The sequence below is a fragment of the Phasianus colchicus genome, chromosome 2, assembly GCF_987193195.1.
Source record: "Phasianus colchicus chromosome 2, bPhaCol1.hap1.1, whole genome shotgun sequence".
Taxonomy (NCBI): domain Eukaryota; kingdom Metazoa; phylum Chordata; class Aves; order Galliformes; family Phasianidae; genus Phasianus; species Phasianus colchicus.
In genome coordinates this window covers 673,216-689,979 of record NC_143437.1, presented here as the reverse complement: position 1 = coordinate 689,979, position 16,764 = coordinate 673,216, and the positions used below count along the sequence as shown (strand labels likewise).

At 35.5% G+C, this 16,764-nt stretch overlaps 1 protein-coding gene across 5 annotated transcripts in view; it reads right to left on the bottom strand.

Annotated features, from left to right (window-relative positions):
• The window catches only part of USP34 (ubiquitin specific peptidase 34), a 132,948-nt gene that overhangs the window by 56,046 nt on the left and 60,138 nt on the right, over window positions 1-16,764 (bottom strand). For all 5 annotated transcript variants that reach the window (XM_031595167.2, XM_031595163.2, XM_031595166.2 and 2 more), the window contains 15 exons: window positions 15,864-15,959; window positions 14,359-14,441; window positions 12,870-13,024; window positions 11,971-12,084; window positions 10,916-11,015; window positions 10,618-10,777; window positions 10,112-10,238; window positions 9,866-10,013; window positions 7,026-7,126; window positions 3,617-3,826; window positions 2,823-2,948; window positions 1,929-2,051; window positions 1,720-1,803; window positions 1,329-1,415; window positions 233-433 (listed from right to left, as the gene is read on the bottom strand). In XM_031595167.2, coding sequence (XP_031451027.1) covers window positions 233-433; window positions 1,329-1,415; window positions 1,720-1,803; window positions 1,929-2,051; window positions 2,823-2,948; window positions 3,617-3,826; window positions 7,026-7,126; window positions 9,866-10,013; window positions 10,112-10,238; window positions 10,618-10,777; window positions 10,916-11,015; window positions 11,971-12,084; window positions 12,870-13,024; window positions 14,359-14,441; window positions 15,864-15,959 — 1,915 coding nt within the window. The remainder of the gene's footprint in view (window positions 1-232; window positions 434-1,328; window positions 1,416-1,719; window positions 1,804-1,928; window positions 2,052-2,822; window positions 2,949-3,616; window positions 3,827-7,025; window positions 7,127-9,865; window positions 10,014-10,111; window positions 10,239-10,617; window positions 10,778-10,915; window positions 11,016-11,970; window positions 12,085-12,869; window positions 13,025-14,358; window positions 14,442-15,863; window positions 15,960-16,764) is intronic.

Sequence of the window (16,764 nt, the reverse complement as noted above, 5' to 3'; positions counted from 1 at the left end):
TCACCAATAATCAAAAAGTCTTTTGATTCCAGCTTTTAAAGTTGGCAGGTTTAAAACAAATAAAATTAAATGACTACACTGTAGAGGGGAACAGTATGTAGGATAATACATAACTAATAGTTAAGCTTTAGTAACTTTTTCAAATTATTTTATTATCAAAAAAAAACCAAGACTTCTCACAACAAGGAAGTCATTTGAAGTTCACAAAACAGCCACAATATTTATCCTTTACCTCTGTTAAGCGAGGTATGTGAAGGCCCTTCACATGGTCACTTGCAGTCTTCCTTGATTTGCCAGGCCATGTTCTTTTTCTGTGACTCTCTGCTACACCAGACCAGGCAAAGACATCATGGTAAGCTAAATCCAGATCTGAAGGATCAACTGCAAACTGGCATATCAGCTTCAGCAAGCAAGCAAGGCAGTCCAGTTGCCACTGTGAATAAGAAAATGAGTTTTTCTTTTTTCAGTATTTTACCAATAATTTTATTCCTACTACAGAATTAGAAATGAAAAACTTAAGCAAGCTATAAAAGATAAAGAGCTAGAACTTTAACTGGCAAAACCTCACAAGAACAGACAATAAAGAAGAAGGGTATTAAAAAAGAAGTAAAATTAAATTAAAAACTTCTTACAATGAGAACTTTTTCTGCATTGAAGACATTCTATTATTTTATCCATGAAATAACATGGAGGAAATAATACACTGCATTCAATTACAACACAGGGTGTAGCATACAGAAGTAGTTTCCAACAGAATACATTTCATCATAAATAGACAGTTCATAGTATTTCAAAATGCCATCTTGTATTCTAACATCACTTGATAGAGATGAAAACCACCAATCTATTTAGTAACTTGAGATCAGTTTACATGGCTTTCTGCCATGCAGCTGTGGCCAAACAGCAGTCAGGTCCTCCAGGAAAAAGTGCAGGAAAAAAAGAGCACAGTTTCACAGTAATACACTGAGTACGCCTCAGCTGTCTAGCATGTATACATATAAGTGAACAAGATCTGTGTAAGTTCAAGAATCTGTTGTTTTCACAGAAAGGTGCATGTTTTCTGGACAGACCAACAAAAGCCATCATACAATCTTTTGCTTTTAAAGAAGAGATAATGACAACTTGTTTTTGTTTCTAATACTGAAACAATTCTAGAACACCACATTAGAGTCTTTTAATTGGTAACTGCTGTGAATTTTATATACATATGTCTATTGCACTACTGTCTGTGCTCATTTCCTATTTTATGGGCAATTTCATACAAGTAATGGAAGTCTTATAAATGACAGATATCGTATTCTGGAGAAAAAAGGTGAATAATCACCTACCACAGTCCATGACTCCCGTTCTTTAGGCTCTAAGATTCCAGAATTAAAAATTTCTAGTAATTGTTGGAGCCCTCCAGCAGCAACAAACTGTAAGAATATTATGGTACCAATGTGAGAAAAATCAAATACAGAAATACCACCAACTCCAGTTAGATACCAATCTAGGCTTTATAAATAAAGGAAAAAATCTGATCAAATACTCAGAGAAACAAAAGAAATCCTTACGTTCAATTATGACAAATTTACAGGCCTGATAATACAGAAAAACTTTAAAATGTTATACATAAATTTCAAGTAAGGAACTCTAAAATAATGTTTCAAGTGAGTTTTCATTTTACATTTTTTCAAAAAACAACATTATTTATCACAGAATATTGTAGAAAAATCAAACCTTGCAGCTCCATGTGTTTTTACTATTTTCTATTTGATCTTCACTTGAATCATCTGAGTCTGGATAAAGATCACTATAACTTCCCTAAAGACAAATAAGTAACAAGTCACTACAAAAATAGTTAAAGATCCAAAAAATTATAAAATGACTCATCAATATACACTCGGATTCAGAGAGAAATATGTATTTTGTGCAAGAAAATGTATTACCGTAGATTCACGTCTTATTCTCCTGTTGGGCTTTCCCAGAGCTTCAATAATTTCCAAGGCATACAAAAGTTTATGGGCACTTTTTATTCGCAAAAGATCCTTCCAGCTGAAGCCATCATTACCCTTCAAAAATAAAGATAAGAAATAACACAGTTACACTTAATACTGACATAAGAAACGCAAGGAAAGGATTTTTCAAGTGTACTTTAATGTACTATTTGAAATTATACAATTTAAAGCATATTTCTATGCATGATTAAGAATTTGAGTAACAAGAATATAGAAGTGAAATTTAAATAAACATGTAAGATTATTAAAAGTGTGAACAATTTTGAAGTACAAGAACCAAATGTTACTTGGCTGAATTACAATTTCTGCCAAGTTTTCCACGTCTATAAATAACTGTAATACCTAAGAACAGCAATATATGACTTTAAGATCTTTAATACAGGAAAACTCTTCATCTAGTGGACCAGAAAGATACTTTGTAAGTAGCCACGTTTTAAACTTGTAGAACAGGCCACGGGAAAAGGATTACTAACACAACAGTCATGTTGTTAAACAGTCACGATGTTAAAATTAAGAGTAGATTTGAAACTCTTTAAACACACTAGGCAGCAGATGAAAAACTACTATTTCAGTTCAAACAAAAAGACTGTGACAACTCATATTCACTACTCACTTTTTTTTTAAGAAATCATAAAAACAAGCTTTATGTACTAAAACAACATGTCTATTTTAATTTCAGAATAACAATTAGGTTTGTACGTTAGGTGTACTTGTGTCTGAATGCATCTTGCATACATACTTTGGAAAAAACTCAACTAAAACACTAAACATTAAAACATCCCTGTACAATAAAAACAAACATAAAGAACAAGCATTGCTGTTTACCTGTTCATCTGAAATATTCTGGAATGCCTGCAACATATTAGGGCATGTTGGTAGAAGCATTAACAGTTCCCAAACACGTCTGGATAAGTTTTCTGCATGGAGATGGAGCTCTTCACATTTTGCGCTCTGAAAAAAACATAGAACATCAACTCTTACTGTGAAATTATTGTGAAAATAGCCTTAACTAAAATTTCAAAGTCCAAAAAGTATTTTTTACTTAATTAAGAAATTATCTCTTTTCTATGCAATGTAAATTCACTAACAGATCAGAGTGGTTGAAATCTCACTAGAACAAGTAAAAATTTAAGTTGTATTATCTTGATAGCATGCCACATATTGTGAAATACTTGAGTACAAATAAAATTTAAAAATAGACTACCAATTTAAATATACTAATGGTTATTTCATTTCACACAAGCTATTGATGGCATGTAAAACTTAAAACTTTAGGTTCTGTAATAGAACTTTACTAACCTTCCTTCAAGTTAATTTCTATTTTTAGACACAGAAACTACTTAATCAATATTTGTTCTTATTATTTTTAATTGTGCTTAATTTTGCTTACTGTTATTATTTTTAGAGTGTCTCCAGTACGTAGGACACTTTAAACAATATTAGGAAAAATATGAAAAACCATAATAATGAGCTTAACATGTGAAATTGCATAAACATCAAAACACTGTAACTATATCTGACAACTGCATACAGGAGACAAGAAATATGCTTGATAGGAAAAATGAATCCATTAAATAAGACTTATATGCAAATATTATAATAAAATTGCTCTAAATTACCTCAGTATCTTCCATAGATGCTTCTCCAGAGGGAGGTTTAAAGGAGGCTAGCATCTCCAACAGATCAAAAAGAGTAGTAAGATGAGGTTCTTGCAAGAGTAAAAGCATTGGAATGTTGTCCTTTTGAGGAGGAGGTAGGCAAGATGCTGGAAGCTGAACACCATCCCCTTTACGTTCTCTCCTTGGTGCTCCCAGGGATACAAATACCATCTAGAAACAGAGAGAAACAACTTCAAAATGCATATACAGCATCAGAATTAGAAACATTAAGATACTTTAATATCCTTAGCATCAAAGATTTATGGATCAGCACCTGCCATAAGGACTCTTTAACATCTTTATCAATGATGGAATTGAGTGCAACCTCAGCAACCATCAGCTGATGACACCAAGCTGAGTGGTGCGGTTGACACAGTGGAAGGAAGGGATGCCATTCAGAGAGACCTCAAGAGGCTAGAAAGGTGGGCCTGGGTTAACCTAATGAGATTCAACACAGCAAAGTTCAAGGTTTGGCAGTTGGGCTGGAGGAATCCCAGGCATCCATACAGACTGGAAAGGGCAGTCCTTGAGAGCAGCCCTTCAGAGAAGGACCTGGGGGTCCTGACGAATGAAAAATTGAACATGAGCCAGCAGTGTGCTCTTGCAACTCGGAAAGCAAATGGTACCCTGGGCTCCATCAAAAGAGGGGGGGCCAGCAGGGAACAGGGAGGTGATTTTCCCCTCTACTCTGCTCTTGTGAGGCCCCATCTGGAGTACTGTGTCCAGTACAAGAAAGAAAGAGAGCTGTTGGAGAGTACAAAGGAGAGCCACAAAGATGATCAGGGGACTGGAGCACCTCCCCTATGAAGACAGGCTGAGGGACCTGGGCTTGTTCAGCCTGGAGAAAAAAAGGCTGCAGGGTGACCTCATTGCAGCCTTCCAGTACCTAAAGGGAGCCTATAAACAGGAGGGGAGTCAACTCTTTAAAGGGTAGACAACAGCAGAACAAGGGGAAGTGGTTTTGAGTTGAGGGAGGAAAGATTGAGGTTGGATGTCGGGGGAAGTTCTTTACTATGAGAGTGGTGAGGTGCTGGAACAGCTGCCCAGAGAGGCTGTGGATGCCCCATCCCTGGAGGTGTTTAAGGCCAGATTGGATGGGGCCTTGGGCAGACTGGTCTGGTATTAAATGGGGAGGTTGGTGGTCCTGCCTGTGGCAGGGGGCTTGGAGATTCACGATCCTTGAAGTCCCTTCCAACCCAGGCCATTCTGTGATTCTGTGATAAGTAAAGTTCGGTTTTGCTTTCACTTCAGGCACTTATGGTACAGTAGTGTGCACTGCTTCCTGCTGCAAGAACAGGTGGTTCTTATCCCTTACTTTTGTAGTCAGGATGGCAAGACTGGTACCAATCTGACTTGACAAGTATGCTAATAAAAACTAATCCAGAAGAAAAAGAAAATAAGTTGTCTCAAAGGACCAGACAAATGTTAGCCAGAGTTTAGCTGTACAAACAGAATAGATGCCATATTGTTGAAGATAGGACAGTGAAACAGATGCCTCAGCTCAACACAACACAGTACGAGCTGGTTTGGGCTACCCCCGCTTAAAATGTTGGAAGTTCAGAGTGAGGTAGACCACTTGCCTTCATTCAGTGACTACGAGAGACCCCCACTGCATTTTTAGGACACATGCACAAGAGGGTGGAACAATATGTTAATGATTTCTTGGAATTCTGGCCCATTTTCTTGGAATGTAATGAATATGTATACATTATGTCTTTAAATATGTAACCATTGCTTTTCTCAGTGTGCAAGTTAGGAGATATTCCCCTCACACGTGGTAACATAATAAACATACCTGCTTTATAACCTTACGTGGGTTACAGTTTGATTCTGCATGTCAGAGCACTGTACAAACACTCCTTGAACTCCATCAGCTTGTTACCATGCCCACCGCTCTCTGGTGAAGAACCTTTCCCTAATACCCAGCCTGATTCTCCCCAACGCAGCTCCATGCCATTCTCTTAGGCCCTGTTACTGCCCCCAGAGAGCAGAGATCTGCCCCTGTCCTTCACTGTCCTTATACTCTCTGTAAAGCCTCTCTGCCCTTGAGAGACTCAACAACTTCTTTCAATTTAGTGTCATCCAGAAGTCCTCTATCCACAGCACTGATGAGAAGTTAAAGGGAATTGGCCGAAAAAGGAGCCTCAGAGAAACCTAATAGTGCTGGCTGCCAGTCTGATTTAGCCCTATTTATATAACCCTCTGGGCCAAATTCATCAGCCAATTGCTCTCCCACCATGTTCTATTTTTGTCTAGTTTTGTTCACAAGGAGCCATGAGAAACAGCATTAAAAGGGTTGCGAAATTCAGAAATTACATTAACTGGCTTCCCTTGGGAATCTTGTCGTAAAAAGAGCTGAACTTGGCAAGGGATGTTAAAAACAATATGAAGGCATTCCACAGGTATACAGGCCAAAAGAGATAGGCCAAGGTAAGTATATCTCCTTTGGCAAACATAAAAGGAGCTGGCTTCAACAGATGAATCATAGAACCACAAGGCTGGAAACAACCTATAAGATCATCTAGTCCAACCGTCTTCACACTATCACTGCTACCACAAGCTACTAAACCATATCTTGCAGCTCCTCATCCAGACACCTCTTGAACACTGCCAGGGATGACAACTCCACCACTTCCCTCAGCAGGCCATTCCAGTGCCTGACCACTCTCTGAGGGAAAAAGTTCTTCTTTACCAGTGGTCATCAGCGTTAGATGAGAAGACTGAGGTACTGAATGAGTTCTTTGCCTCCGTCTTCACTAATATTTCTCACATCCCTGAACCCTGCATCCCTAAACCTCTAGGTGGGGATCAGGGCAGTAAATTCCCTCCCAGCCCCACTGTAAGGGCAGAGCGAATCCAAGGCTGCCTCCATGAGACTGAATGAGTACAAGTCTATGGGGCTGGATGGCATGCATCCCAGGGTCCAGAAGGAGCTGGCTGAGGTGGCTGCTGAGCCGCTCTCCACTGTATTTGGGTCTAAATTACCCAAAAAGGATGATGATCCAATTCAGTTAAAGAAAGAAAGATTTGCTTACCCATCCCAAGGATCAGGGCTCACCAAATACTCCAAAGGAAGCAATCTCCACGTAGAGATGCTTCCCTTGTGGCAGTCAGCCTTTAAATGAGGGTTAGGAACCTGGTTCTGGTCACACAGGTGAATTGCTTTCACTTGTGCTCCCAGAGCTGGCTGTGTCCCTTCACCAGGTGCTCAATCATTGGTTCAGACTGTGACTTAGCAATTCCTATACAATGCTCCCAAAGAAAAAAATACCTTCCATCATCACCATATTACATATCATCTGTGTAACAAAAAGGGAACAATGTATCAAGCAACCTCTTTAAGTGATTGATATCTATATGTTTGTAATACCTGCATATCCTTAAAACCCAATTCATGAAGAGTTTTTTCATCATAATCAGTTGTCAGTTCATGCCCAGATGAGATCATTCGCACAGGTCCCATGAGGCCACCTAGGATATTAAAAAAAAGTAAAAGCAAACAAAGAAAACAAAGAAACACACAAAAAAAACACAGCAAGTTTTTGGAGTCAGTTTTGTTCTCTAATGATAATGCTAAGACTCGTTTTTAATAGTACATCCTTCAGCAGCAATTAACATCAGAAAAAAGTCATGGCAATTTCCTTATGAAAACAGATTCTTACATTAAAGTATGTTTTTCTACTTGTATTTGGCCATTTCAGTAAGAGCTCAACCCAATCTTGCAGTAAAGTGTCCACACTACAGATGAAAAACATGACTCCCATAATTTGCAGTAAGTTATGCTATTTCCCTGAAAAGAATTCTGGGAAATAACTGCAATCATCTACAAAATCTTTGTATTACATGTCTGATAAAGTCAGCAAAAGCAAATAAGCAATAGCTAATCTTACTTAAGTTGTAATTGAAGATATTCTGTACTTAAGAAAGGAAAAAAATGCGAGCATCATCCTAAGAATTGTAAGCACTGAATAAATGTGAACAATTAAAAGATTAAGATTTCAACTTGGGTGCAAGCAATCTATGACTGCTATAAACAATAAATCAAGAAACCTTATTATCATATATACAAATTCATTTTGCATTTTAAAATGAATTTATCATCTCTGATTACTTATGTAGTTCTAACCACCAACTCCACTACACAAAGATATTTGTCATGGATTAAAATCTGGTTTTCCAGTATTAGGCTCTGGTCCCTCAGAGAAGTGAAGTGCAGCCCTACACTTTACTTCTTCAGGAGTTTGGTTAATAAGAGAGGTTGCTAATCCCAGGATTCTATCCATTTATAAGTCAATGCAGATAATGAATCACAAGACTATTTAGAAACATTACTACAGATTTTAAAACTAGCAAAGGATACTGGCTCTATGTTTCTCCAATTTTCCATAGTTATGGTAGGCTAATTAGTAGCAAATGAAACAAATTCAATAAAATGTTAAGTGTACATAATTACGGATATCATCACATTATTAAATTAAAAAGTACATATATTAAAATGACTAAACTGCATCTGGTGCAGGACTACAATTCTGAATCTTCTGTTTCTGAACTCCTATATAGAACAAAAATAAAATAAAAAAAAAAACTGCTACCTGGCAATACTTGGTGGAAAACAATACAGTCTCTTTGCTAGAACAGCTTCTAAGTAACTGAAAAGACAGACTTCACGAAGAAGTTAAATTAAAATATCTAATGTTCAAAGTCTGGTACACTGATACTGCATCTCATTAAAATATACATTTATAAATATATATACTTTTTTTTAAAGACATAAAATAACACAGTCAGACTAATGTTCATACATTTACCAGTGGTCATCAGTGTTAGAAAAGGATGACTGTGGACAGAACTTGTTCAGATAACACGCCCTACACTGTAACTTACTCTTAGTGAATACACAACAAAATAAGAAAACATTTAGGAGAAAATACAAGGGCAGCTCTGAAAGTAAAGCCTCCTATTTTGTGATGTTGCTGCATGAAATCAGAGGTGGATGTTCGTGGTATGGCGGTAGAGGCTGAAACTTCTCTGCAATATTTCATTTTATTGCCATGTGACAAATGGCAGCAGAAAGGTAGTTTGACAAAATGGCACGGGACGAAGAAGTGTGTATGAAGCAAAGATGTGTCACTGAATTCCTCCAAGCAGAAGAAATGGCACCTGCTGACATTCTTAATTGCTTGCTGAAGGTTGAATGGAGACCTAACAATGTATGTGAGCACCATGAAGCACAGGGTGGTACGTTTCAGCAGTGGCAACCTGGTGCATGTTTTTATGATTATGGTATGCAAATTCTTGTTCATCAATGGCAAAAATTCATAGTTAATGGTGACAACTATACAGAAAAAGTGTTTTGTAGCTGAGAATTTGTTCTATCAAGTAGTGTTATTGTACTCTTAATATCTGTTGTAGTTTCCATGGAATTAAACACGAAGCATTACTTTCAGAGCTACGTAATTCAAAGAACAAGAATATTCCAAACAGCAATAGCAGCTAAGAATGCTATAATATGTAGCAACAAGAGGATTCAGAAAATGTCCTTCTCCATCTAAAGGATGCAGAAAAAAATTTCATTCACTCAGAAATACATAAAGAAAGGTAACAACAAGCGGAAATTTCTTCATCGGGCTTGCAAGCAGGCAATGACCACCTCAGAAACAAGATAACATTCTAAATTTGCTACAGAATGATCACAAATTAAAAATCAGTTACAGAAGTAAGAAAAATACAACAACTGACTGGAATACATATAGGAAGAGACTAATAAGATTATGAGTCTGATTTAATTCAAATTATGATTGAAACGCAGAGTCATAAAGGTATACATATCACAAAATAAAGAATAAAGTTCTATGTAAGAAATCTGTAAATTACATAATGACATAATTAATTATAATTACATTGAAAATGACAAAACTCAGGGAAACACTATTAATTTATTAGATCTATTAGATTTTGCCAGTTCAGCAATTTATTTGCAATTTCAAGTAACTGATAGCACTTACATGTGCCATTAATGAATGCTATTAATGAAAAGTGAGAGTGATGCTAACTGTAACTACAGACAGATTAAAGTGTATCATAATCTTTCCTTACTTGAGATGCCTGGGAAAGCAAAAAAAAAAAAAAAAAAAAAAAAGTAATCTTTGGATGAACTTTGGATGAACTTTCAAAATGGCAAAAAATACAGGTATGAGTACTAAAGCTTACCAGGAAAATCCCCTTTTCGGCTGCTTTGGCCAAACTCCTGAAGCTGTGCTTGTTGATTTATCTGCTCTTTCTGCAAATTTTCATACCAGTGGGTGACTTCAGCTCGTAGATCTGCCACTTGATCACTAGGATACATTTCTATAGTCATCTGAAATTAAATACATTTTTTTTTCTTTTTGAAGTGAACAATGGAGTTACTAAAATTTAACAAAGTATGATGTACTTGGGAAAGGGCTTTTTAACTACCTTGTCAGGAAGTCCAGCTGGCTGACATACAATTCTTAATGGTAGTGATTGTTTGTCACTCAGTGCTTTCAAATGACTGCTGATACCAGTACCTTCAATCTGCCACTGTCTCAGATGATATGCAAACCTTAAGAAGCAAGTAAAAACTTGACAAAGTGTTTTTATCAAAACCTGTTTAATGCAGACATTCAATAAACAAGCAACACTTGACCCTTTATTCTGTTTGTTCAAAGTAAGAGGAAATGATCAATATATTCTCAGTATTATTCAATTTTGGGTGAGGAATGGGTAAATGTAAACTACATCCACACTTCTTTACAAAGACAAGGGTCTACTTTTTAAACTGTTCAAATCTTCTACCTTTAAACATTATCCACTATTTACACAAAGAAAAAGAAAGAAACTCATACTTATATTAATAAATTCATCACTCATAACTCATTCATCATTACTGCAAGAGAAATGGAAACAAATTCTGCATCCGAATATACTGTGGTGCTATTTACCTTCTCCTAAAAGCTTCCAGATGTGTCTTTAGCATTAAGAGTCCTCTTTCAATAATTGTCAGACTTGAATGAGAGTCTTGTTCAAGATTACTAGAAGCTATCATCAGACTTTCCATACACTTACTAATAAACTCCTGTTCTTTTTCAAGTCCAGTTTTACCTGTAATATCAATATCCAATAAATTATTTAAGCACATATTTAAGACCATGCATTTTAATATTAAAAATAAAGAGGATAACATTAATATTCTTTAGAACATATTAAACAGAAAACAAACTTTGAAATGAAAATTCATACCGTTGATATAATAGGAGTTGATATACTGGATAGCTGCTCGACTGACATCACCAGACTGTGCTCTTAGAGCAATACCCCAGAACTGGTCCATGCCACACAACTTTTAGGACAAAAGGAAAAGAAAGGAAGAAACAAAACATTGCTTCATTATTTTACTGGGAGTTTAACCTTTCTGATATGAGAAGTTTTATTTGCTTCTTGATGCAAATACTAAAAATACCTCCTCTGCTCAGCCTCTCATCATTTTAAATACCAACTGTTGTAAAATCCTAAAACTGACAGGAATATTTTCGTACTTTGAAGGATAATTGGTTAAAATTCAAAAAAGGGTTTTTTATTTTTGACAAGCAGAAGTAAATTTAAACGAAGACTTAAAACCACAACCATTATTGGCATTCATTGTAAGAATACATATTTTAATCACCCATTGCATCACATCAATGCACAGAAAAATACCCTACATATCATCTTACTTCTAAGATAGTGAAAAAAAAGCACACAAGAAAAACTTCTAAAGTAAATCACAAGTAAACTGAGACAAATTTTAACAAATATTAGTAGACAGAATGAAATATGCTTAATTCACGTAGAAGTCTTCATATAGTTTAAATGCTATTACTTATAAGTGAAATTTTCAAAGCTATTCTTTAAACACAACAGCTAACAGTTCAAGTATGCAAAGAGTATGATAAACTGCACAAAGCTGCACAGGCAACAGGTATCACTTTCATTATAGCTTCGTACATTTCTCTTTAGACATAGGATGCCTAAAGTCACGAGGACAGGTAAGGACTGCAGGCCTCTCAATTCCACGCCCACATTTTACACACTCAAATATGAAACTTTTGAGAAAGATGGTTCCAGGACTCTCTATGGATTTCAATGCAGAAATCCATACTGCCTTGATGACAACAGACTGTAACACAATGCTTCAAACCATTAAACAACTTTCAAACCAGTATGTTCTCAAGATAAGTACAGCTGCAGATAAGCAATGTAAGTTTCCCCTTTCCTCAGAAAGAAGAAAAAAACTTGTGCACAGGATCTAGGCTTACCTCTGAGTTTGAACCACCATCATATGTACTAGTAGCTAATCGAGCCAAATTGCACAAATGCTGGAAGAGATTTAGTCCAGTCATACTAATAGTTTCAGGTTTTAGTTGTGGCATCTAAATAAAATAAATACGCTTTAGTATGGAAAATAATAAAATGTATTATCATAAAAGATGACACTGAATTTTATATATAGTATAAATAATTGACTATAATCAGCTTTAAAAATCCAGTTTCCTCTATCACTGAATCAGACTGTAACAGTGCTGAAGGAACAAAAATTACTATTGCAACAATAGTTGCTTAATGTATCAACAGCAGATCAACTTGATAGCACACATGAAACTTCAGTGAAAAAAATCTTACACGTACAAAAAGTAGACTTAAACTGTAATACTGAAAAAGAACTAGAATACATTATTTACTGTACAATCTGCTTCAACAGACTACAGATCTGTTAAAATGAATGGGATCCATTGGAATTAGCTCCACTACAGCATGTTTGTATTTTCAGTGAGTATGTGGATGAGATTTAAATGCCCCTCCTAAAGAGGAGAAAAGCTTGACTGTTTGTTTTTGGTCAGATGCCCATATATCACATGGGAAATTATAGTTTTTGGTGGCTTTAAAAAAAAAACTCAAAATGCTACCTAGCTTCAGATAAAACACACAAGTTATTTGCAAAGAAGCACAACAGTAAATATTAGTACAAAAACAATTCACGCCAATCCCCTCCCACCTTCTGTCCATTTAGGAAAAAAAAATCATTTGCATAGCAAGTAGGATCCTCTGACAGTACTGAAGATATATACTTCATAGAAACCATTAACAATATTTTAAACAGTGCTGATATGGAAAGAAACATTAGAAGTACCAAGGTTGCAATTAACTCTCTGCGTACCTTTTCCAAGAAAAGATGTTTGTAAGTTTCCATACCCATAGCATGCTGATCTTTACTTCGTACTTGATTTAAGAACCAGTGTAGTGCATCATCATAACATTCAGAATCTTCTACTAAGCAGTGCCACAATATGTCCACTTGTTCTAAACTCAGCCCTAAAATCAGGGAAGCATTATTAACTATTCCAGTATAAAATCAAATACCTAAATATTCTACAAAACCCAAAAAAGCCAGAAAAATCAGAACAAGACAAGCTGTTTTCAGAAACTGCAGAAGAAAAATGCACCACATACCAATGAGAAACCATACTTCTTCCCTTTTCAGAGCTGGCAATCAGTCAAACCTTTTAGTCATTAATTCCATCAGTTTCTACCAATCCATTTAGTAGTATGAGCTGACCTGGGATCTTGTACCAATTAGCAGGTTGCTTCTCAGTTCATAAATGATTACTGAACACAAGCTTTGAGTTGGGTATTGAGACAGTGACTGGAAATAGTATCTCTGTAACTATTTCATATAAAGTTCTTTCAAGAAAACAATAGGTTTATTTTCCTACATCATATATAGACATTTGTGATACAAAAAGTCAAAATATTTTCAATATACAATAACAAATATATTGCTACAAGGTTGATATTTTATTTTATTTTCTCTTGGCTACAGATACTCTCATTCCCTCCTGCACTCTGTCTTCTAATGACCAGAGGGACAAGCCAAGCAATGGATGCTTACTTTGCTACCTATTATGAGACTACTTAAATGATCTTCATTTATTTAAATAAATCAATTAAATATACAATCAACTCAACCTATACAGAATTGATGCTGAGACAATACTAAATGCTACAAGTTCACAAGAACTTAAGATGAGCCTAACAAGTTTAAGAGTAAGGATAAGGCTCCAAGGCTTAACAGAACAAAAAATTATGTTCAGATTCCAATTCCATCAGGCACACACACACAAAAATGTATCAGTCACAACAAATAAAAAAAAATTAGTTTTATCCTTATTGAATGAAAAGATTTCAGCGTATGTACAGATCACTATCATACAGACCACCATTTCTGCAAAAGATCCTACAAGGAGTATAAACTGTTTTGGTCAGTATTAAAATATTAATTAAAAAATCCCTTTTTGGTATTAAAACTTACATTCAGTGTTCTTCAGTAGAAGCCCTCTGAAAACATTATGGACATGAATGTAAACTGACAAATACAGCATACGTTCTCTTCATTTCAGTAACTACTATAATCTTTTTATTCAGAAAACTAAAACGTAAGAGAATGAAACATCTTGCTCTTGTGGACTGGCAACAGAATCTAAACTCTAGTGTTGGTTCTGTCTATCAGCAAAAGAAATAAAATCTTCTTTTGAAGCAATATTTTACCTTTTACAATGTCATTTTTATGTAAAATATCAATGATTATTAAGAAGTATGCAAGCCTTATTGTAAGGTGTCTCTCTGACAAGGTAAGCTAAAATACTTACTGAAATGATCTGGTGATCCCAACGTTGAAAACACACAAGTCAAGAACTGAAGACGAACTTGAACTTCTGCACTGTGGCTATATCTAAAATTTATATTGGTATAAGAAAGATAGGTTATTTAACATATAATTGCTTGTCATAACTTTTTCCCCACTAATGCATATTCCTCTTAAAAGTATAGTTTTTTCTTATAAACTTTTTCTGAACTTCCAGTAGTATGTAGTCTGGACTTCTGGTAAAGACATTACCAAACAAGAAACGCTAGGGGTTTTAAGACTTTTATTATATATTTATATTATTATCTTTTTTTGTTGTTTGATTTACTATTGTTTTTGCTTACAGTCCAACTAAAATGCATCATTTTATCATTACTACCTTGCAGGAGCTTACCTTAATTTTTTTTACAACTTTAAAAAGCTGATATTTACACAATGAAGCCCTGATTACTTCTGGTACATACGCTTTATAAAAATATTTTTATAACCTATATAACCTATATATTTTATAACCTATATAAAAATAAAAATTTTTAGGTTATTCCAATTTACAAGTTATAACTTAATAGTTAAAGGAGTAGAACAATGTACTATCTAGCCTGAATTTAAAGCAGTTCACCTCACCTTTCAAACAGCTTTGGAATTAATTTCTCATTAGTGAAATATCCAATATAATGGTACATAAAGGGCTAAAAACTTGTCAAAACTTGAATAGTCTAGTTCTCTGAGGTTGGGAACCTAGAAATTTTTATCACTCATGTATATACACCTCATTTTAAGCATATATACTAGATAGTGTGGATGAGTGTGTTAAAACTAGAACAACTACTATAAAGGTTAACAATAACATTAAAATAGAAATATTTGAATAGTTTTATAATACAACACCCATTTAAATTCCTTTGCATTTCTGAAATCCTCATTTCATTTGTAAATAAACAATCAAAATAAAAATCATCTCATGCTTAAAGAAAAAAGAAATATTTTAAATCTAATTATTTTTTATAGATCTTTCCCTGTCTAAGCATTTTAAAGTCACTGTAGAATCGTAGAAGTTTGGGCTTCATATAGTTTTAGTCAGTTCTATGTGTCCTGCAAATTTCACATGCCAGGTTATGTACATAATAATATTGCATCATATACAAATGATGCAATATGGAATCACAAAATCATAGAATGGTTTTGGCTGGAAGGCACCTAGTCATCATCAAATTCCAACCCCCCTGCTATATGCAGAGACACCTCCCTCTAGACCAGTGGCTCAAAGCTCCATCCAGCCTGGCCCTGAATGCTTCCACAGAGGAGGTATTCAAAACCTGGCTGGATAATCTGTGCCAGTGTCTCAACATCCTCACTGTAAAGAATTTATTTCTAATATCTAGTATATAGATATTAGATACTTATTCTTATTTACTTAAGAAAAAAAAAAAATCATAAAAACATCAGAAGAAAAGCAGTAAAAAATGTTTGAAATCATAAAATACCAAACACAGTCATTTGTGTACTTACAATGCATATTTTTGTCGTCCCTCCCTGACTGCCTGGATGTAGTGTACCAAATTATCAAAGAAAAGTTTCATCATGTTAAGTTCCTTTTCTGCCCACCTGTGTAAATTTAGAAGGCAGAAAGTGTTATGGCCTGCTTAAAATTACCAGAATAGCTATAGAAAATACACAGCTTTTCAGAAACAAGCACATACACAAGAAAAAAATTAATTTTGCATTTTCCGTCTACCATAAATTAAAAAGTTTTTTTCACTACAGCACTCCATTTTTCCTTTTCATCCATAAGGCTCCATAACAGAGTTACTGAGGTCAGGCACAGGCTTGACAGAGAACAATCCCTTTTCACTGTTGTTCTTTAACTGCTCCTGAAGGCCTGTATTCAGCAAAAGTCTAAGCCGAAAACCAGTACTGCACAGATATTTCAATGCCGTGTCAAAAATACCAAGAAATAATGCTGATAGAAGTAGTAGTAGTAGTATTACCCAGCAGTTCTCGATAGTTGGACTAGCTGTTTATCCTAATAAGGAATGCTACGCGACATACTTTCACGCTTCAAAGACCTTCTTATAAACCACTTTAATACTTAGAAGCATTTGATACACAATCACAACAGAACCATTCATAGAATATCCTTAATTTGGAAAGGACCTAGAAGGATGGATCACTGAGTTCAACTCCTGGCTCCACATAGCACCACTTAAAACCCAAACTCTACATATTGCTCCTTAAGCTCCAGCAGTTTAGGGCTGTGCCCATTGCCCTGGGGCCTGTTTCATGCTCCTGCCCCCTGTGGCAGAGCCTTTCCTTCACTTTCCCTTGGCCTTAACCTGACACAGCACACAGCTCCCTCAGGCCCTGTCACTGTCCCCAGAGAGCAGAGCTCCGCACCGCCCCTCTGCTCCAT